The sequence below is a fragment of the Perna viridis genome, chromosome 9, assembly GCF_037379345.1.
Source record: "Perna viridis isolate PV_CMFRI_1.1 ecotype Kerala chromosome 9, ASM3737934v1, whole genome shotgun sequence".
In the NCBI taxonomy this organism is placed as follows: Eukaryota; Metazoa; Mollusca; class Bivalvia; order Mytilida; family Mytilidae; genus Perna; species Perna viridis.
Window position 1 is genome coordinate 3,393,567 of NC_142453.1, and position 23,931 is coordinate 3,417,497.

The 23,931-nt window shown below is 32.3% G+C and overlaps 1 protein-coding gene and 1 long non-coding RNA gene across 7 annotated transcripts; one reads left to right on the forward strand and one right to left on the reverse strand.

Moving 5' to 3' along the window:
- Window positions 1-7,929: 7,929 nt before the first annotated feature.
- On the forward strand, window positions 7,930-14,621 carry LOC148606138 (metalloproteinase inhibitor 3-like). Of its 5 annotated transcripts, none has more exons than XM_088546458.1 (6): window positions 7,930-8,089; window positions 8,739-8,830; window positions 10,067-10,169; window positions 10,928-11,011; window positions 13,513-13,617; window positions 14,360-14,451. In XM_088546458.1, the coding sequence occupies exons 1-6, from the start codon at window positions 7,957-7,959 to the stop codon at window positions 14,368-14,370; spliced, it is 528 nt and encodes a 175-aa protein (XP_088402584.1). In that variant the 5' UTR covers window positions 7,930-7,956; the 3' UTR covers window positions 14,371-14,451. The 5 variants fall into 5 exon arrangements, with proteins under 5 accessions (XP_088402584.1, XP_088402580.1, XP_088402582.1 ...); XM_088546454.1 differs by having other exon boundaries at window positions 7,942-8,089; window positions 13,513-13,628; window positions 14,360-14,621; XM_088546457.1 differs by lacking the exon at window positions 7,930-8,089 and adding an exon at window positions 8,151-8,201 and having other exon boundaries at window positions 13,513-13,628; window positions 14,360-14,621.
- A 2,393-nt stretch (window positions 14,622-17,014) lies between these two features.
- Window positions 17,015-23,333, reverse strand: LOC148606139 (uncharacterized). 2 transcript variants are annotated; one of them, XR_015915238.1, is made up of 4 exons: window positions 22,738-23,333; window positions 19,290-22,345; window positions 18,677-18,788; window positions 17,015-17,240 (listed from the first exon to the last, which is right to left on the reverse strand). It is a non-coding gene; the product is annotated as an uncharacterized LOC148606139 (long non-coding RNA). The 2 variants fall into 2 exon arrangements; XR_015915237.1 differs by lacking the exons at window positions 17,015-17,240; window positions 18,677-18,788 and having other exon boundaries at window positions 22,111-22,345; window positions 22,738-22,922.
- Window positions 23,334-23,931: the final 598 nt, after the last annotated feature.

Sequence of the window (23,931 nt, forward strand, 5' to 3'; positions counted from 1 at the left end):
GTATATCTGTTTTCTATGTCTGGTCTTTGCCCCTGGATTACATTCTTTTGATTACCGATATAAACTTGGTTCCCTTGATTACTCTTCCACAAGCGCTGGCACAACGTATGAGTTGTGAAATAAAGGTGCAAGTGCTGAAGGGATGTTGCCATAGATGAAAGGAAAGTTGACAATTCTGAATGAAAAGTCAGCACGCTTGTCGTAAAGTTTTCCCTTACCATCGATTTCTAAGTGTAGGTCAAGATGGCTGACTCACAGTGTCTGTAATATCATTTATCTCAAGTTCCTTGGGGTAGATGCGATGTATCAAATCCCCTAAATTAGGATTGTTTAAAGATAATACGTCATTTATATAGGGGAAACTGACATTCAAGAATCTAGCTAAACGATGTTCATTCTTTCGGATCAGATCAGCTATAAAGTCAGACTCATCAGAGTGAAGAAACAGGTTAGCAAGTAGAGGAGCACAATTTGTTCCCATTGGAATGCCGACTGTTTGTTGAAAAACGCTGCCACCACACTGGACAAATATGTTGTCGATTTAATAATCCAGCATTTTGTAAACTTCTGTATATTTGAAATATGATTTGGAAGTAAGGAGAATCTCTACAAAGAACTATATATCTAGGTGTACCGTCTGTTCTGAAAGAACAACGATGTTTTTAAGTCGGGATTTTCACTGGGTATGGGGAATAGAAGTATAAGGTATTAAAACATCATAGGTGTTAATGCTTTTTTATTCTGATAATAGTCTTGAACTGAATGTCCCTAAAAGATCTTTCGAATTTTTCAGGATCCACACTGAATCAATACCACTACGGAGTAACAAATGTTGTGGTAGGACTGCAGACCCTCATTGGCAGCTGTGACGTTTAAAGTCTTGAAAGAGGTTTGGTGGTACATTTTGCAGATCCAGCTATAAAACATTGTTTGTATGGATTCTTGTGGAGTTTAGGAATCCAGGACATAGACGGTAAATCACGATCATCGTCTTTGGTAGGGAGATTTTATTTTTCCTGGAACAAGAAAAATATGTTCACAATGATCCAAATTTAACAAATATGGACATTTTTTACATAAAAATAGTATTTATTTCATATTCAAAGCAATAAGATGGTATGGTAAAAAAAACTTTATTAACAGAAAATTCCAATTCTATGATATTTCAACATTTTCATAATCCCAGGCCAATTAAAATGTTTCTCGCAACGTACGATGTATAATGAAAATGAATATGATTTTAAATCAAAACATAAGTGGACGTTATATATATCGAACATGTTTATTAAAGAATATTACATATTAATGTAAAACTACATGTAAGTTGTTAGCAATCATTAAAATACGACGAACAGAAGTACACTATATACCATAATCTATTATAAGTTTCGTTTCGCAAGTTTGATTCCGAAAATTACCAATAATTGAGATGAATACTCCGATCGACACGGTTATTCGTGTATCGTGCTTCGTACAACGTGTTCCGTGTGATTTTCAAAATTCGTGTGCTTCGTGGGTGTATTTCTTGGATATCGTGTGCTTCGCGTGTATGGGATTGAGAACGTTGCACGTTTGAGGAGGCATTATCACACCTCTGGTTTCGATCGAAGTTTAATTCCATTGACAATTTCGGACATAAACGTTCATGTTTGAGACAAAATGTGCATATGATAGAAGATCTATCATTGAATTGCTCATCCCCAGCACATTTGGGAACATAACGACACAGATATCGTTGGAGTATTAGAAACATATGAAAACGTTTCATCGCGCAATTATGTTGACAGTATGCTTACACTTATAGAAGACCTTTTGATGATCTCTGTAAGTATTTACTGTTTTATAGGTGTTATACGACGGCGCATTAGCGTTTTACCATATCTGTTTCCTTTTCTATTCGATATGGATAGCAGTTATCATGGTAAACAGTCTTAATTGTAATCTCATCCATTTTTACAAAATACATTTTAAGTGCTGTACATTTTATGTTTTTTTTTAATTTTGTTTAATGTATAGTATTTTATTAATATGATGACAGCGTTGTAGCGGTCAATGCCAATCAAAATAGCGTTTCAATTTTTAAAAATGAAATTGATACATTTTAGTCAAAAAAACCAATAACAAATTGCTTATTTTTTCTAATGTTAATATCATATAAAATATACAAACTTAATGCTTAAAAGAATTTTCGGTTCAATACAATGACAATTGATCAACGCTTTTTCAATATAATATTTGTTCAAAGCAATATTCATATTTTAAAATACATTTTCTCTTGTGATGTTCAAAGTTGTAACACAACATGACCAGATGTCGTTAACACGGTTTTGTATTAATCAAAATGACAATAATATTATGCAAAATGTAAGGAGAGGCATACATATTCTTTTTGTTATGCAAAATGAACAAAAGTTTGAAGAGATGACGGTAGCATCTTGAGTGTTGAAATGAGGTCGAAAGAAAAACAAGCATAAGATTATTTTCTTTGCAATTTTCTCCTTTCAATTACATAAATGCGTGAAATGCTGACACGAGGTATTAATTGCTCACCGTATAATGACAATCAGGTGGGACTTATTTCAAGGTACCGTTTGCTCGAAGTTGGAGTTATATCAAATACAGAAATTTCTGAAAGTTTGGACCTGTTTATTGTCTATAACTTAAACGTTAACTATGTCTACAAAAACTGATAAATAAAGTAAGTACATTATTGATGAAAATTATATTGTTTGTAATTGTCTTTGAAGTATGGTTCTGTCTAAAAAACACAGACAAGAGGATATTCATAATATACCCAGGTAATCAATTAATCTATTCAAATACATTGGTTACGCCCTAAACAACTCTTTTTATGTTCATTTCTTGCTATTTAGCATGAAATTTTTTACTGGTTATAGTGTACAAATTCTTGCGGGAATTTTACCCGTATTTTTCTGTAGTTGAACGTTACAAAATTGTGAGTGTTAATATCTCAAATGGACATTTTTCATTTACACTTTTATTTTTGGTTATATTTGAACTTTGTGATTCAGAAAGGGTCTGTGTACATTCTTGACATCGGTGTATTAGGGTCATCTTTTTTGTAAGGCAACTGCATTTTGAAAACATAGAATAAATTACTACTTAAGTTATAAAATTTTGCTAAAACTAGATGTGTTCATAAAACTTGTTTCACATCCATTTTTTATAATTATTATCAAAGAATTAAGAAAGAAATAACGGAAACTCCGTTTTATCATTGTTTTAAGACGGGCTGGCCATTTATGTCGCATTGTTTTACTCCGAGTGACAGCGAGTGGTTAAATAACAATACAAATAACTAGCCTGTGGTAGGATAATGATAAAATGGAGTTCCTGGGATTTTTTTCTATTCTAAAAAGACTGGTTTCTTCATACTTTTGAATAGACGCACCCTATGTGTTCCAGGATATCTTGGTCATGTGTTTATAATTTTTATACCATGGCTGTGATCTAAAGAGCCTTGAAGCACGTCATTTTAATCAGTGATTAAAGCCATGTAATTGATAATCGTCAAATCAAAATGCATTTGAACAGTTTCAATGATTATCTTGAGATATGATAATTCATCTCAACCGTACTTAAGTAGTGTCAATTCTACAATTTGCAAGTTTACCGTGGTAAACATATTTTTATTTCGCATTGATCATCTATTCCACAGGAGATGCAAACGTACTTGTTGTTAAATATTTTGTAAGGTAAAACTTTTTACTTTTAAAAGATTCCACCGATGGAAAAAAAACGTTTTTCATGAAAATAAATTGAAACGAACTTTTTGCTGACTGATGGTAATATTACAGAACATAATATTTATTATTACCTGTTTAAAAATTAGAAACATTCTTAAAATTCATTTTCAATGAAAAACTCGGCGAGTGTTTCTAGAAAGGCAGAGGACGCATACCCTACCTGTGCACCTGGTCCATGATCCCAGTTTTTATTGGAATCTGAATTGCTCATTTGCTTTTTCTTAGTATGTATGATTTTAGTTACTTTATGTTATTTGTTGTGTATGTCTGTTTTCCATGTCTGGTCTTTGTCCCTGGATTGCATTCTTTTGATTACCTTATAACCTTGGTTTACTAGATTACTCTTTAACATAGCGTTATGACAGATCAATGGACGGTAATGACGGCACAGTGTCAAACCATGTTATACAAAAAACACTGTGTGCTCAAAAAGTAGCAGCCAATCAGAAGACTTGTTAAAATATGAAAAATTAAATTAAATTATTCAACCATAAACGAGCTTTGTTAACTATTATTAATGTGTCTGTGTATATTATTGATACATGGTATGATACACGATACATTGAATACATTTTGTTTAATTGAGAATTTAAAAAAAAACTTTCGAAAGAAAACAAATTAAGAATTTCATCGCAGCAAAAAAAAAAACTGGCAAATTTGTGTAATCTATACCCTAAAGTATAGGTTTGCATTACTAGAAATGAATTTTGAAATGGTTACTTTCCAATTTTCCAATTTTCCGGTTTTAGGGATTCTAAATTTACAAACACGCCCAGGGAGTTTTATAGTTGTTTATCATTAGGTTTTAGTGCACGTAATATTCCCCCTGTACGTCTTATGAAAAAGTAATGAGTCCACTTTTTCTATAACTGTTTTTTTAAAAAGGGACGTTATGCAGTATTTATAAAATGTTAACAGGAAGTGATTCATACGCAAAAATGTACAAAAATATTTCTATTTTTAAATCAGAAACCGTTAAAGACCACTTCATCAGTCTTTGTTTATCATTAAAATGTAGCACTTTTGAGATGAGAAGCCATACAGCTTGTGTATAAAATTGGCAAGCGTTATCGTTTTTGCTTGGGTTGATGTGATTGGGAGGTTATATTATGTTGTTTAAAACTGATTAAACAGAAAAGACTTTATCAGAGGTAAATGTAAAATACCTTCAATCAAATCTACCATTGATAATGTCTTAATATTATATGGATTGTTACTTAAGCACTTAAGAACCAGGCAGTCGGTGAAACATGGTATTAAAAATATTATTTTGATAGTGTAATTTGACTATTTGCACCATCAAAATCTAGGAAAACGGACAAGATTTTCATTATCATGATGGACCATTTAGTTACAATTTCATTGAAATGCACTGAAAATGATCATTACAAGGCAGATTACTCTGTCAAAAACCTCATTTTATGGTGTATCCATCTGCACCATGAAAACTGATTTATTCAGCAGGTCATAGTTTTCCTTTCCTCGTTTGTCTACCCCGGACTTTTTATGAGCAACTCAGCGGGTGTTTCTAGAAAAGCAGGGGACACTTACCCTACCGGTGAACCTGGTCCATGTTCCCAGTTTTTTAGTGGAGTCCGAGTTGCTCATTTGCTTTTGTTACTTTGTATGTATGATTTTAGTTACTTTATGTTCTTTGTTGTGTATGTCTGTTTTCCATGTCTGGTCTTTGTCCCTGGATTACAATCTTTTGATTACCGCTATAACCTTGGTTCCCTTGATTACTCCTTCTAAGATTCTATTGAAATTTTTTTTGCGCAAAGCCAGTGATACAGAGATCAAATAATAGTCTTTTCAAATAAAGAAAGTATCATTGAGTGATATTACATTGTCAGATCGGTGGGGTTTTGACATGCATATTTCTGATTTTTCCCATTTTGCCTGATTCCTATAAACACTTGCACCTAATAGCTTGAATTGACTTGGATATGTTTTTTTTTGGTAAGACTTTATGACTTAGTTTTTTTATTTCTTTTTTTTTTACTTTCCGATCTTTTTCTTTTAAACACATACATGTATACCTCGATGGTTGATACAAAATTATAATTTTTGTTTCGTATTAAGCATAAACAGGTCGAATTTTGATTCATCTGCAACGTATTCGTGTAAGAACGTATAAGTGTTAATACGGTCAAAGGATGTGAGAATAATGGCTAATGTTATTGAAGCAAAGCAGGCGCAGATTTTGAATCAAAGAAAACAGTTTTTTTCTAATTTTTTTTTTTTTGAAAAGTTGATAACGATTTAAACAATTCCAAAATTGAAGTCCGTTTTTTTTCAGCTGTTGATGTGGAAAACTATCTACATATTTAGGACTTATAAAACACATATACGCTATACGAGTTTAAAAAGACTTGAGTGCTGTATCCCAGATTAAGTACAAACAATATATGTGTGTTCTGTTTATTGCTGAATTCACTTCTATAATCTAAACACTACAAGTACTGGGGGTTATCTCTCTTTTCCAAAAATGGTAAAACTTGCATTTTTGTGTGTATTTGTTAACAATTCTGAATGAAAAGTCATCACTTTTGTCGCAAAGTTTGGTCAATAGCTTTCCCTTACCATCGATTATAATAATGACTTATAAATCCTTATAAAACATAAAGCAAGTTAAAGCAACGACGAAATAAGTTTACTAAAAGTAATAAGGGAAAGGTGGTATTAGCAATAACATACATGTATGAAGACTACCAAACTTTGACAATCGTTTCAACGAGTTAAAGGGTTTTTTACCCTTTATGAATAATGTGCCTATATATAAGACGGATTTTACGGAACAATGCATAAAGCCGTTTGAATGGAAATCATTTCCGTTGATATGCGTAAATGTCAGTAGAGATAATAAGATTTCAGGTTTCGGAAAAACGTGACCATACACCAATTCTTTTATTTTTCAATCAATAAAATCTGTTCAGCTTTGGAGAAGATCCCTGTTGATTTAATTTTAAAAGGCTGCCATGCTTTGTTATGTCTACCAGTATTTTTATATCAATATATATATGAGCATTTGTGTAGTATGCATCTCATTGATGTATGTATTAATGGTAGGCAAAATCATGTAGAGATTATTGGAATTTATTTGTGTAAAATATGAATTCTAGCTTATCAAAAGTTTGAATATGACTGTTTATGTAATTGAGTTTTAAAATGTCGTCCACTCCAAAACCAGGCATCGGGAGGCAAATGACAAATTTCATTTTCAAAAATGTTTTATCCATCTCATATCGCTAATGCATTCTTTCACAAAGTTGTATGTTGGTTTTTGATTAACTGCAATGATTAAAGAGAAAAAATTACAGGGAGATGACTCTTTCATTATTTTGTGGAAAATTTGGTTGCTTTTTCTGAGTTTGTTTTTGTTTGTTTGTTGGGGTTTAACGTCCGAGCAGCAATATTTCAGCTATATTCAGACAATGAACATGAAATGGATGATAAAATGAACATGAAATGATAAAAAAAAAGGATGGGTCACAAGGACAACAGGGTCGACAAATTTTGATTGCCACTAGAAATAGGGGGGATGGGTAAGGTCGGGCAATTTAGCCTCCTGTGGCGGAGCGCAAAGGTTCCTACTCCTATCGAATACCACAGCAGGGTTCTTTAACGTGCGAGGAACGTGGCATCTTTCCCAACACGGTGCACCACTATGGTTAGCGGTCAGGTTTTCCGTATTATAGCCTGACAACCCCAGCATGTAACATGCCAGAGGTACCCCATTCCACCACCTGGGGCACACATCCCAGTTGCTCTGTGGGCAGAGCGCCTAACCCCCGGCTAGGTTTCTGAGCACTATTTAGTCGCCTTTTACGACAAGCTTAGCGCTGCTGCAGGCCTATTCTTTAAAACACCCGGATCTGCACGGGAATCATACATTGTCGATTTATATATATATCATGTGATCACCATGTGCCATCAATACCATAAGAACTGCCAGGTTTCTTAATAGATAGTTTCTTAAAATAAACTGTTGCAACATACGTTTCCTTATCTTTTCTTTTATTTTTATACTTTAATGCATCATAAAGCTAATCTGATTATTTAACAAGCTTGCAGTATTAGACTATATATAACGCCACGTGAAAGCAGAAAAAAGTAAATCCATGTACTTTATTGAAATCATTATTAAATATTCTTTTTTCCTTCTCAGACAGTCACTTACAGTTAGGAGATGCTTTCAATCATAACAAGATTTATTTTATATGGAATATTACTTCCGTGTTGTTTTAGGATGTCAATGACTTGCTCCTGTTTTATATATCGACGTGTTCATATGCAAAATTTGTTTTGTAGTAAAAAATTCTGTAAGTATATTATCGTAAAAAAAAACCTTTGCAACTAATATATATATACATTATACGCGTGGAATTAACGTGTAATGTATGATGTTTGGAGGATTGTGCGATTTAGGAAGGGGTAAAGAATTGAATAATATGTGGAAAGGGAGAAAGGCGAAATGGATGGCGACATTTAAAAGTACGATTTTGTGTGGGGGGTGTGGGGAGGGTGTGTGTGTGTGTTTATATTTTACATGCGGGAAGACGTCAAATACTGAATTTACTTGGGTGAATTCCCCATTTTGGGGTGTTTATGGACAGAAATATTTCGTATCGGGGATGATAATTCAATATGAATAGGATGGTGGATGTCAGCTTCAAATAGTTATTTGTATAAAAATGCCGAATAATTTATCTTCAGGACATTAAATCAAAGGATTCAATATGGATTGGGAAATTCCCGTTGAGGAATGAGTATTGGAAAATATTAAATGGTGTTAATAAGAAGGTTATACCATTTAAGAGATATCATTTGACCGTTATAGAGAAAGTTTGGTAAAGAAAGAAACCTGTAACATGATATTTAAGCAGATGCGTTGAAAATTTGGAATGTGAATCGTAATACAAAAAAAAACTTGCATGCGTGTCGAATACATGATTTTTGTTGTTGTTGTAGTATTTCTAGGAAGGGTTTATAGGGAAGAGGTTGTAGATGGTTTCCTATTTGAGCGAGTCAAGTACTCAGTAAAGGTTATAAAACCGTATAAGGTAATTATTAAACATTCCAATTCAAACCATAGGCCACACATAATTGATTAACCGAAGTCCGACATTTATTGTTGTCATTTCCTTGAAATTATTTTTAGTAAACTCAGTTCGTCGTTGCTTTCACTTGCTTAATGTTTTATAAGGATGTATATGTCATTACTATAATTTGATATCGGTATATCCTTTTTATATAGACAATTATCTGTACCATTTAAACTGATGCATTCCAAAATCCTTGTTTAAATTCCTTATTTTACAGGTCATCACCTGTGGAACGACATAATGCTGAAATATTCATTTTTTTCTTTTTTTTTCATATTACATGTACGGATGTTCTTATGATCTAACAATAAGAGAACGTCAATATCCAGAACACACAATGTAATTATCAGACAACTACAACAGAGGGTTTTTTGGTGGGAAATAAGACTATTTGATACTGTAAACGTATTAATTTTTGCGATTGCAAATGTTCGCGAATTTTGTCAAGTGAACATATTTTTGCAAGTATCGATTTTCGCGGTTCCAAATGATTAGCATTGTATATAGTGTTAAAAATCATTTTTCTGTCCATTGCGGAAATAACGAAAATTAGAACACCGCGTGAATTAATACGTTTACTGTATTTAAGACCACAAAATAAGCATCACAAAGGACATTGAAGAAAATAAAAGTATTGGACAACAATATTGAAACTCTATCAAATTGTTTTTTTTTTTTTTTTTTTTTTTTTTTTTGTATTTTCCAAAGAGGACATTTGTGAATATGTTTTCCCTTTCATATTTAATGTGTGTTTTCCAATAAATGTAGCTTTAATTTCTATCAAGGAAACAAACAGAAATAAGTTTATAGTTTGTTGTTTTATCCTAATGTTATATATCGGAATTTCCATGTTTTTGATTATCAAACAAATGGTACCAAAACGGTTACTTCCTGTAAAATTAAGATTAAATCAGGTCTCTCTTTTGCACCGTTAAAAAAGCCACGCTTATTTAAAAAAAATGGGCAAATATGTGACAAAGAGTACAAGAGCTTGTCGCAGTATGTGATTCATTCAGGTTACTGTAAAGGACTAACGGTAAAAATATCAAAACTTTCAGAGTTTAAATGACAATATTTAATATGATTTCCAAGCTGTTTCATTCTTCATTAGAATTAGACCAATTTTACCTTGTATAGCGGTCCATCTGCAATACAATGTATTCATTAAAGGTATTTTCATAAAGTTAATTTCAGGGTAGCCTAGAAATGGGAGAAACGTTTGACATCTACACTGGTTCTGGAAGCGAAAGTTGTGCAATAAAAATTAAGAATGGCACTGTCAGGTATTTCATGACAGGTAAGTAAAAACGATGTAACATACACTTGCATCGCCATTATGAACTGAAATGTTAACTTTAAAAGAATTAAAGAAGTTTCTTAATTTGAAAAAAAATAAAATAACAAAATTACCGAACTCATAATAACAAATCAGAGAGATATATCAAAATAAGAATATATACTGACAAAGTCGAGAGAAAAATCGGGTAGATGAAAGAGTAATCAAGGGAACCAAGGTTATAGCGGTAATCAAAAGAATGTAATCCAGGGACAAAGACCAGACATGGAAAACAGACATACACAACAAAGAATATAAAGTAACTAAAATCATACATACAAAGTAACAAAAGTAAATGAGCAACTCGGACTCAACTAAAAACTGGGAGCATGGACCCGGTGCACCGGTAGGGTAAGCGTCCTCTGCTTTTTAGAAAAAAAGCCACTTTCCCAAATGGCAGTCCTATGTTGGGCCAACGTTGGTTCAACGAAGTCATTCACGTTAGGCCAACGTAGGGTGCTCAATGTTCGCCAACCATTGTAAGTGCAAAGAGATCCAACGTTCGCCTAACATTGGTCCAACGTAATGTCAACATTGACCCAACGAATGTCCCATGTTGACCCAACATAAGCATAACGTTAACCCAACCAAACGGTCTGATGATGGCATTCTTGAAGTTTAAAATAGAATTTTAAAAATTGTTGTGTTGCAGAGCGCTAGCTGACGCTATACTATGAATTGTTCAAATTTCCACTCATATAAAATATTTTTCCATTTAGAATACATTAATGACAAGCTGATTGCAGTTTACAAGAATAAAACCAGAAAATCTATTATAAAATTTGCAGATATTACACGGATTGGTATATTAGATATTGAAACTGGAAAAAATTTTTGCATGCTTGTCACTGTTATGTGTTTAGTTAGCATTTACATTGAAAATATGTAAACATGTGTTCAAAATTAAAGACAACTTTTGTTTTTAAAAAAGTGTATTATGTTCTCAGTTAAAACACTGGATAAGAAGGAGATTACGTACATTATTTATGTTATCATAATTTAGAATTGGTTACTCATAACTCGTTTTTGAGTTGTAAAGTTCGAAATATTAAACGCAAATACGTGTTACATAAAAATAAAACTTGTAGTTGTGAATTTGTGAAAAGGGCAAAAAACTTCTTTTTAAAAAAAAGGTAAAATTATATATATTATGTGTGTGTGTGTGTGTGTGTGTGTGTGTGTGTGTGTGTGTGTGTGTGTGTGTGTCAACGTTGGGCCAACGTAATATCTCAGTTGAGATATTTGCTTTCATGTATATGTCTGGATTTGCTTTCTTGTTTTACTTTTCTTGAGATCGACTTTCATTTTTGGATAAAAAATTATATGAAGTTTGTTTTTACATGTGTGTTACCAAAGCTGTTTCGATGTTGGTTCAATGTTGGCTCAACGTTGCCTCTGAGTAGGACAAATGTAGAAAAATGTAAATTGTGTAATCATGGTTATGATTTAAAAATTACTATTTAAGAATACCCTTAAGTACAAATAGCTTCTAAAAACAAGTTTTTAAAGAGAAACATAAAATGCAATGTTTTTTTTCTGCATGTAATAGATCCAAAGTTGGGCCAACGTAGAATCTTTTTACAGAATAAAAATATTTGAAATTTTAAAAAGTCATGTTTTTAACCATTGGCTTGTCAAGTAGAAACCATTTTGGAAAAAATGAATCAACAGGAAATAATTTTAATAACCACTCTGTAAAACATTGGGCCAACGTTGACATGCCAACGCCAACTAAGAGCCAACGATCAAACCATCAGCCAACGTTGGCCCAACGGATGCATGTTTTCTGGGAATTGATCCTGACTTAAGACATAGTAAATGGCTAGCCGAACTCCCTGCATAGTATATTTATTGGACTGCACTTGGTTATTATTGTATTAACCCTACCAGCTTTATACTATCTTACTGTTAAACAAAACAAAATTCCAAATTGTTTGAAAACAAATTTCACTGTTGATGGTATGTTGCTATTTACACTCATAAACCAGAAAAAATGTTTTTCGTCGTTTTCGTTTTGCCCTCGTTTTCCTTTTTATACAATGCTGTCATACCATACTCTACACTTATTCTGCATACTGTTTTCAGCGTAAGTCGACATTAACGTTGTTTACACTATTAGCATTCATTCGAGTATACACAACATGTAAACATATATAGTTATAATAGACATTATAGTATACTTTTTCATACAAAAGTATTATTTCCACTTTCGACCTTTTTTACGCATAGACTGCAAAAAATGTACGTATAACATGCCGGTAACCTAGAAGATACATAGGTAATTGTATGCAGTTTTGTGTTTCGTTACAATTTATGCGATTTGAGCTTTAATACTCGTATGTAAATAATGTACATTATATAATGGTTATAAATTGTATTTCGTTTTAATTTTCATTTGGCTCGGAGTCAGGATAATGTGTCTCAGTGGCATGGCATGCATACCTGCGAGCTATTGAACCTGTGATGAGCTGGAACAATAAAAACCCTCTTCAGCGTGTCGAACGAGTACCAAACAGGGTCGATTGGTCAATTCTTCTCGTCCTGTAATGCATAAAAATTTTGTCATTGGACGTTATACAGTAATCAATCAAGTGTTATCTATTAGCTTAGTTAAATGTTAACGTGAGAAAAACATTGGAAAAACATAGTAAGTGTAATGTGACAAATATGTTTGTCAAGTTTTCCCTGTTTAGCGTACTTTGCTTTTCCTAACCTTGTGCGGTGGAATTTTAATGACCGTTTATTTAAAATGTTAGTAGTTTGATGGTACTTGCATTCTTCAGTATATTCTGGGCTAGTGTTTTTAAGCTGCCCAAATCTATGAATGGATATCTCTTTCTGTCGATATAGTGCATGCTGAGGTATTCCATGGAGAACATTAAATGCATTAATTAGTGAATTGTATGGTGTGTTTCAGCTCATTTACATCTTACATTGAAGAGGAATGGTTAAAGCATTATAAAACTCTACCACATGTTTCATGCATGCTCTTATATACGGAAGATGCTGGTCATTGATGTGTTTTCGTATCTTTATATTTCTTTTTAGTTTGATTATGAGAATTTTTTTATCATTCAGTTAGGTATGTTAACATTTATTGAAGACCTTATGGTGACCCCTGACTCATATACTGTTTTGGATTTAATTAACACGCTTGTTCTGTGGTTGTGTTTCTGTTAGTTTTTTCTACGTTTGTTAATTTATATGTAAATCATTAAAAATATCACTTTAAGGGTATTGGAGTAAAATTCCATTTAAGACACACCGGTTTAACATGGAAATTAAACTTTTTTTAATTTCATAGACGATGATAAGACTATAAGCCCGTGTGACAGTGAAGGTAGCCCAAGAACCTTCAGGCAATGGCTCTACGTAGTTTCAAAAGGGCGATATTCTTATGCTGCTAACTGTAGGTGTAAGGTATAATTAGTTTCTCAATTTGTTTTTTTTTAACTTGTATCTATTGTTACAGTTTGTTTTTATGACAAGTAGTTATATGTTTCACTTTATATTTTATGTAAAAGAATAATCAGGGGAACCAAGACTCTAGCGGAAATCAAAAACACGCAATTCAGTGACAATGACCAGACAAGGAAAACAGACACACGCAACAAAAATCATCAAATAACCAATATACTATGTACAAAGAAATAAAAGTAAATGAGAAACTCGGACTTCACTAAATACATGAAGCATGGACCAGATACAACGGTAGGGTAAGAGTCCTCAACAACCGCAAATATTGCAGATGGATCGCTCTTGTCCTATACAAATCAGATCTGTCCTTGAGATTCTAAATTGTTCCTATTAGGTACCACATTGAAATAGCTGCACAAAATGTAAAAACAATATGCCTTTTATGAGGGGAAAAATAGATACTTTGAATAGTATTACAAAAGATCGGGTTATATAGAAATTGATATGTATAGCTTACCAAGGTATCAATTTTGATTGTACTTCAACTGTTATTCATTACAGTTTGCCATTTAGCTACTTTGACTTTTATAGCATAGCCGATTGGAGTGTAGAATTTCATTTTACGTTTTATATTTTTAATATGTATAGTTGCCATTTTAATTGATGTTTGTTTTAGAATTTTCTTGTTTTTTCTTGAATGAGTATTCATTCAATCTTGTTTTGTTTTTTTACAGGTCAAAGATGATATGTATCAAAACCCGGATGGGAGGCAGTCATGTAAATACGATATTAACAATCGTCCACTTCACAGATGCTATACTGATCTGGCCCTATGTGTTTGGAATGGAGATCGATGTGTCTGGGACAATGAACTGTCGTGTAAACAACTATCACAGCAAAAACAACTTACGTTGATGAATTGAATGGAGTCGAAGTCTTGAGTTTGATAGCCAATTGTTGATCATTGTTTAAAAAATGAATAAAGAAAAACATGGATTTTTGTTCAGATAAATACCTCTTTCTAGTCCAATAATGTTGTGTACAAACTGAATGAAATGAACTAAGCTATTTTGATCCAAGGCTTAATCATACCAAAGACTTTAAAATTTGTAGTCACTATTTTTCCACCAAGTGCTCTGTGTTCAAGGAGATATAAGATATAAGAGTACGAATATTGTGTCCAAGTAGGGTGACATGTCTACCTACGGGCTGTTCAAGTAGGGTGACATGTCTACCTACGGGCTGTTCAAGTAGGGTGACATGTCTATCTACGGGCTGTTCAAGTAGGGTGACATGTCTATCTACGGGCTGTTCAAGTAGGGTGACATGTCTACCTGAGGGCTGTTCAAGTAGGGTGACATGGGTACCTGAGGGCTGTTCAAGTAGGGTGACATGTCTACCTGCGGGCTGTTAAAGTAGGGAGACATGTCTATCTACGGGCTATATTTTCTGTGGACTAGAACTTAAGAAACCAACTCAGTAGTTTTAAAAAGTTAGAAGTAGTGTATGTGAGATTGGACAAAGTTCTTTGCCTGGAATGCAGGAAATACCATCTCTAGGATTTAACACCACAACCAATTTATCAAACGATTAATATCCTATGAAAACAATTCTCTTGTGTGCACTTTAATTGATAAAACGGTAACCAAAATGTACTATTTAACTGTTCAACCTTTGGAAGTAATCAATAAACCGAAAGGGGAAACACATTCCAAATTATAAAAAGCATTTAAGGAAAATATCCCAATATCGGGACATTGAAGTAATTCAAAATATATTTATGTTCCTAGTTCCCATGTTATTACAAGTTAAAACATTTCTTGAAACGGGACGTAAGTATCGTCTTCCACACACTATCAATTGGAATAAATGGCGTAGCATCTTCCAGGACTCACTCCATTCGTATTATGTAAAATTGATAAAACGTGAGAAAATGGACAAGCATTAAATGCTTTCTTCAACACAGTTATGAGAATAGTTGACATCCGAATAAAACATTTTGAGGAACATTTTGTTCCTAATATACAACGTCAAAACCGTATTTCCCGAATGAAATCCAAATTGAAAGAACTGAGTTGGGAGTTTGTTTTATTCCAGCTGATAAAGCTGCTAATAATATCATTGTTATCTGTCGTAAATTTTATAATTTTAAATTCTACAAAACTTAACAATTTTCTTTACATAAAGTGAAATTGTGAACAAGCACAAACTCGTCGCCCGTCTTAGCCTAGTAGCTCAGAAGTTCCTACAATGTACTGACCATAAAACATTCATACAAAGTTTTGATCCAATTGGTCAAGTAGTGTCAGACGAGATTTTGTAAAGAAATAACATTAAAACAAGCAAAGAACTTACATTGGACAAATACTAACTTTATTCACCTTTAGACTTAATTTAGTTATTGCCACCACAAAAATGACAATTGAAATAAAGCTTAAGTGTCTGTTTTGTTTTCGTATGTTTTTTTCTTTTCCTTTTTCTTTTCTTTATTTCTTTTCTTTCTGGTTAATTTTGTGTCCTTCCAATTATTCGCAATGATATTAAAATATAACACACTTGTGTCTAAAATTCTATAATATAAAACAGGATAGTCTTGATATACTTCAGAAAAACTGTAAGAGCATTCTCCTAACCACTGTTTGTATCGGAGCTGTTTGCAAATAGTAGATAACTACGGCGACATCACATTATCGCGGGAGACAAAAAACACGTGCTCGAAACACCTTTTCCGCCATCTTGCAAAATACTTATAGTTATGGAATAATTCTGCTTGTTAAAGAACCCCATTCAGTATAGAATTAGTTACTAAGTTTCTGCGAAATTCATCTTCTCCATTTCATACTACACTGTTGTGTTACCGTTCCTATGCTGTATCACCCATGTATATGGCACCAGCATATGGCAAGTTTTATTTTCACGTCCTTTGACGTTGAAGCTGTGTAAATTATAATAATTTGACTATTGCGTGCTTTGATACCTGGGCACCTGATATCACTGATATAATTTATTTTGTGTAACGTTCTGTTGACGGCTTCTTTATGTATGTAGAATGACTTTATGTTCTGTTAATGCTATTTACTTAGATTTTGATGTATCTGAATTGTCCTATTTTTTTATGTTTCGGGGTTTTTGCTGATATTCCAGCAATACTCTTCATTTTACTTATATAGTATGTTTGATACATTTTGAATTTGTAGAAATAGGTGAAATCAATAAGAAATTGGAAATGTATAAAAGCAATAAAACCTTATTTCAGTCAAAGAGTGGTGGCTTTATGACTTAATTCATGGTAAACTGTTCATCCAATAACTCAAGTTGGACGAAACATTTTCAAACACATTTCTTTAGCCTTAACTCTATTGATAAAGCTAGAAATGAGTTATCAGAAGATCTTTATGATTTTTAATTATATTTTAATTCAAACTGATACATGTTTTTCTTATCTTTAATGGTGTTGTATGTCTAAGTCTCTTTGCAAGAGTCTTCATTTATTCAAGCACGACCTTTTCTGCTTCGTACACACAGTGCGTTTTCATCATAACAAACATGAGCGCTGTTTGCGGGATATTTACATAACAATTTAGGATTTTGATTTGAGGATATATCACCTTGTACCTGAAAATTAAAAAGATTAATACACTGAAGTAAAAGGGAGAAACTCATTTTTATTATACATTGGCAAATATTTTTTAAGTGACGATCATGTTAATCGAGCTTCACGTGAAATTCATGTGAACTTCACATGAAATAATTTTTCCTGTGTAGGGGGAGGTTTTTTTTACTTTCTATTTGTTGTTAAAAACAATGTGTTTGTTCAAGTAGTAAAATACCATATAAAATACTACGTTAAATAAAGACGATGTAAGGGTAAATCATGAGAAAAGATAATACGGAAATGGTCAAGAAAATTCATTAGTGCATTCTCCGAATCATATTTTGTATTAGAGCTGTGTGCGTATTATAGACTACTCCGTGGTAACGTTACGATGCCGGGGGGGTTAAATTCACCTTCCGGAAACACTTTTTCCGCCATCTAACAGAATACTTCGTATAGCTTTTCGTCTACCAGATAATTATTTGTCATCTTTCTACTTTTTGCCTCTACCAATTAATTCAAATAACACCATTTTAAACATCATTAAAGAATCGCTAATAAATGCTCCTAAATATACGCAAAACACATATCAACTTTCTTTTAATTTAATGTAGTTCTGTAAGAGTTCAGACATTGCAAAAGTAACGTTGATGAAGTATGTATTGCTTTTTTTAGAATTCACTCTTAATAAATCTGATAAGATGAATCAAACAAAAACTAATAATTGTGTTCGGGGGGGGTGGGAGGGTAAATATCGATAAATATGATGATTCTAAGGAATTATTCGTTTTGCAGTATAATGCTGTCAACCAGATTTATACATCTTTATCTATTCATTATTGTGTTTAATTGATTGCTTAAATCATAATGTCACTTCATAACATGATTTATTTCTATGTAGATTAAGTAACAGTTGCAACGTTCAAAGTTTCCTAGTAATTTGATCTCCATGTAAGTGCTCAAACAAATCTGATTTTCAAAGCTTATAAACCTTAATGTTCTAAGAGGATTATTAAGCTTTATGTTACTTTCGAATATATTAGAATATTTTAAGAAATCTATAGATTTTGAAGGGCGACGCATTTTAAGCTTGCTTTTACATCAATTTTAATAGATTTGTAATACCTGCTTTAAATGATATGTCATGATATCCAAACAATGGCAATTTTTCACATAATTGAATTATTTGGAGACACTGACGAACAATTAAGGTTATACAAGACAATGTTTCTTCCATCAAATGTTCTTTAATCTGCGATTCTTTTATGTTGTTTATTAACATTTATTTAATATTATCAACTTTGATTGGTTTTGTCGGTGTTTATCAATTTTATTAGTATTTTCAGTTGAGCGATGACAAGAATTTTATTGACACAAAATGTACTATAAAATGATACTTCTTTTATTTTTATGCTATGATAATATTGCAGAACAAAGGAAAGTCTATATTACATACCCTCATAGAGTTGATAACTTTCATTGTGTATTTAGCTTTTGATAACTCGGGGGGAATTGTCCATCATCTTTTGCTGGTATTTCAGTTCGTTTTAATGTTCGTCTAATAACAACTAGAAACATAAAAAAATCTCGATATTGATTTCATGTAGAACATTTTTATGTGATGATCTGGGCGATGAAGTATGAGCATTAAATGTATCTTTATTGGTATCTTGAAAATTAGCGTTGAGAAATCATTTTGGTTTTGTTTGAAAATTCTTGAAATTAGACGTAAACTGTAAAATGAATATTTCAGTACAAAATAATTCCGAATTATACTATTATAACTCATGTTGATTGCCTGAAACAGTATGCATTGGTATGACAAAACACCAATGTTCGTCTATATCACAAATATAAAATGAAGATGTGTACATAATATATTCCGAATTGCAGGATACATTTGCATGTGCACCTTGCCAGCTATCACACAGGAGCAAGCTTCTATGTAGTAGCATTGCAAAAGCCCGATCAAAACTATAGTAACCCGTCTTATTCTAGACTGGTTCCCGATCGCAATATTCAGTATGTTACACATAACCTCGTGAGAGTGTATTGCTAGTAGCTAATACCTGGAACGTAGTCCCGGGAACCAGGATAGTCTTATTCCAACTTGAAACATGATCGTTATCGTTGTCGGAAATATCAAAATCAGTATGGCCAAATAAGATATATAAACACATGTTACCTAAATACGTATTTGTTATGAAATACATATATCAAATTTGAAATAATTTTTGATTGTAGTGTAACAATGCTGTAATTGTACAATTGTGAGTCATTATCGATTCGTGTGTCAATATGTACTAGTATGACATAGACCTATAGAGCATAGGTAACAGTTATAATGTTGTTATATTATATCGATTTATCATGTGTATTAAGCAATAACCCTTCAAAGAACGATCAAGAAAGATGAGATTGGTTCTGTAACAAGATGTCTTACCCTACCGAAGCACCTGGTCTATGGAGTCCGGGTTGCTCATTTAGTTTTATTTATACATCAAGTTTGTTGTGTGCATTATTTGTTTTTCTTTTTTTTTTGGGGGGGGGGGTTGGTTTTTTTTTTTTTTTTTTTTTTTTTTTTTTTTTTTTTTTAATTTATTTTTTTTTTTTTTTTTTTTTTTTTTTTTTTTTATTTTTTTTTTTTTTTTTTTTTTTTAATTTTTTTTTTTTTTTTTTTTTTTTTTTTTTTTTTTTTTTTTTTTTTTTTTTTTTTTTTTTTTTTTTTTTTTTTTTTGTTTTTTTTTTTTTTTTTTTTTTTTTTTTTTTTTTTTTTTTTTTTTTTTGTTTGTTTGTTTTTTTTTTTTTTTTTTTGTCTTTTGATTATGTTCTGTTTGCCTACCATTCCCATCTTGTTTCCTTCTATTTCCCCTGAAATGAAATAATTGACCGTGGGTTGTCTTCGGCCGAATGTCTTTGGGTCGAATTGTCTGGTATTGTTTTGTAAAGAGAAGAAGGATTCGAGAGTAACAGAATAAAACAAATCCACCAGTTTCCGTTATGGACCTAACAATGAATATCGGCATAACAATGCCCGAAGCATCAAAATAAAAGGACAATTTAGAGATAGATGTTAAACACGATACAACTCACAAATCAACTAGAATACTATACACAGAAACTTACGAATCAATTAGCACACCGGGTTGTACAAAAAGTAGGAATATGGACTGAGTACACCGGCAGGGTAAAGCATTCTCTGCTTTTCTAGAAACGCCCTTTCAACTGATTACTATAGTATGGTATCAAAATTTCAATTTAAAACAAAATGGGAAAGTACGACATTATGAATAAATCTGAAAATATCTAAACATTTGCGTAATGCCCTTAGGCATAACAAATTTATAAAACAAGAAAGACATCGACATTAGATGTCAGTTGGGAAAAAAAATTAAAAAATGATACCAAATCCAAAAATGTGTTACCGACGTATTATATTAAAATTGTCGCGAAGAAATTCTAAACTCTGACTGGTGAAAAATAGTATTAAAAAACAAATCAAAAAGGTAAATACATGGCCACAAAAGGCTGATCGTTAACAATGGTAGGAATAAATACAAACGATAAAATAGGTAGTAAAATGGGCCATCAATTTGATAATCACTTCATTTACTTAGATTACTAATGTGTGTATTCTGCTAACCAATAGACATTATGTCAGTATATAGAAATTTCGGAAGACAGTGGTCGAGGGTATGCGTGGGGTTACTGACAACAACCTAAACCTAGCTATCTAATGCAATAAAGGTCGTTCGACAAACTATCAAATGAAACAATTCAGCGAAACGCAGCAAGTTTGGATGTACATGTATTATTGCTACAATGTATAATCAAATAGCGCTGTACCTCCGAGATATTCACACTTATAAGTAATTTAAAACTTTTTAAAGACGCTAATAATGATTCCGCCGATGGCAATTTAATATTTCCAAAAAGATTAATTAAATTATTTACAACGCTTTCACTACTGCTAAAACCACACATCTACACAATACGTGATGATTCAAAATGTCATTTGAATTTCGTTTCAATTTGCCCTTTTATTCGTAACACTTCGTTTTTACTTCGTTTCTCAATGTGTAATCTTGACAATCTATCTTAGGTTTAAACGCAGTCAATCGCGTGAAATCCATATAAGGATATCAAAGGCATTGATAATATATAGTTCTATACATGTAAATTTATGTTATTCATTTTTTTTTACATCTTCGTCAGAATTTGTACCCAATAGTGTGATAGCTTTGCAAAGCAAGTGAAAACAAGTTTTGATGATTTAACCAAAATTAAAAATAATGATCAATATCATAATCACAGGTTAAAAACAAAGTGCAGTCTATTGCCCCAACTTCTCGGCCAGTATCTTTCGCTTATGAGGTTAACTTTACTTCCAATAATAGCCGGGGATGGCCAGGGATTAAGCACTGATACAGACAAAACAACAAAAATCCAAAACAGACAAATATGGATAAAATTTATAAATACCAATGACACTAAAAGATACGGAAGCACGAGCCTGGTGAAATGAACTAGAGCTGATCTTGCTTATGTATTGGTCTATGAAAGTTATGATAAGTTATTTTAGCCTCATACTTATCTCCATGTTTAGCTAATAGATCTTTATTACAAAACATTTGCTCAATGATTCTTAGAATGACTTCATTTTGTAGATTAAATATTTACTTCTTTTTTTTTCTTTTTTGTTCATATTCAATCTATATTATATATATATAGACATGAAAACAGACATACACAACAAAGAACACAAAGTAACTAAAATCATACACACAAAGCAGCAAGATGAAATGAGCAACTCGGACTCCACTAAAAACTGGTAGCATGGACTAGATGCACCGAAAGAGTAAGCGTCCTTGGTTTACAAAAACAGTTAACTAGTATATGTGATTGTATAATTCATTCATTTCAGACAACATATCGACAACGGGTATGTTAACGTCTGTGAAAGTTCGTTGTCATACCCAAATCAGATTCCATAGTCCCTTCCCAACGCAAGCACCGCCCGCCGCAGCACAGATAGAATTACCAGCTGCTGAGCAAGCAATTAAATCGTTTGTTGCTGCAAAACATGCATTGTCCATAGCAGCATTTCCTAAATCATCAGCATTTCCTGAAAGATTAGTAAAGGAAACTTTTTATTCAAAGAACCACACTTAAAGTAGACTCCATTTTATCACTTTTTTACTATGAACTGGTCATACATTTTGAAGAGATGTTTTTTTATTCTATAATTTCAGGGGCGGTATTTTATATTATTTCAGAACGTGAGAGACATAAAATTAATTCCAATTAACCGGAAAAACAAATAGCTATCGAAGAGCAAATAAACTATTTCATTTTAAAGAATATATTTAAAGATGACGCTCTTAATCCGACTACAATTAGCACTGTATGGTCTAGCAGCAATTAAGTGCATCCGTACTTATGGAATAGGTAAAACGATAATTTATAGTTTTCCTTTTCGACAAAGACATCTAGAGTTATTAGTTCCTAAATACTAACGTTTTCCTGCCAGTCCCAGAATTCGTATTGCGGCCTCTACACCTTGGTGCACTTGTTCTGGTGTATGAACTGACCTAGAATCGGTCGGCAGAGCCAAAAGCGCCGTAATCATCAAAACTAGATATTTGGTCATTATTGTGAAGAAGTGTTTCTGTATATTCGAACAAAGATATTCAGACAAAAATATATTTTACAGAAGGATTCGTTTTAAAGTAGTAATTTATTAATGTAAAGCTTCCTCATACACAAAAGAATGATTTGACAAAGTATCTTATTATTATTTCTTTCAATCCCAGGTTTTGTTTTTTTTAATAAAGCAATATGTGATTATTTCATTCACAAAACATATATTTTTGTATTTAAGAAAAATAGTAAATGTGACGTAAATCATTATGTCATGACATCATGATTAACAACTAATATTTAGCTTACGGCTCTGTGTGAAACTACTCATTCACAAGTTTCCCTGTTGTACTTTGGGGTCTATATGCTCATCTACTTTAATCGTCTGTATTTTTGAATACATAACCTATCAAGAATTCTATCATTATCATAATGCATCAGACCTACCGCTATGTCCTGATACAAGGAAATTCAGCTTGTAAATATGTAAACAAGCCTATTTATAAGATAGACTGCATTAGTTCCGTTATCAATCTTGGATTTTTTTTCTGAATGGAACAACTGCAATGAGAAATTGAGAAAATTGGCACGAATATCATGATTTATCTTAAAACAGGTGCATGTCAATAAGAGAAATTCAACCATTTCAAGAAACTCATACACATCATAAGCAAGACTTTCAATTAACTTCTGAGTTTTACAACCATGAATTTCTGCAACTTATATAGGAGAAATCTCAACTTTTATTTTTGTTACTCATTTCGTAGCCTCTATATTTAAAACAAAGATGTTGCATCATTTTATTACTTTTTTGCAACTGAAATTATAGAAAAACACCAAACAATTTACAACTGAAAGCACAAGGAAACACTGAGTAATATGCAACCAAAGAAAAACACTGCGTAATAAATTATCGATATACACGAAAAGAATCGTGTCATGTATAACAAAGACAACTCATAATAGTGAATAATCAAGAAAGCAATATGGCAATGTACAACAGAAATTAAAAGAAAACACTGTATGAGTCGAGTACAACCGAGATCGACGGAAAGTGCCGAGTAATGCAAA

What these genes read in the sequence shown, in the direction of transcription:
- LOC148606138 (XM_088546454.1), top strand. Translation starts at nt 7,957, where the DNA reads ATGCTTTCAATCATAACAAGATTTATTTTATATGGAATATTACTTCCG. An exon ending in AGGTTATAAAACCGTATAAG is followed by an intron (nt 8,831 to 10,066) that starts GTAATTATTAAA and finishes AGTTAATTTCAG; the next exon opens with GGTAGCCTAGAAATGGGAGA. An exon ending in CTGCTAACTGTAGGTGTAAG is followed by an intron (nt 13,629 to 14,359) that starts GTATAATTAGTT and finishes GTTTTTTTACAG; the next exon opens with GTCAAAGATGATATGTATCA.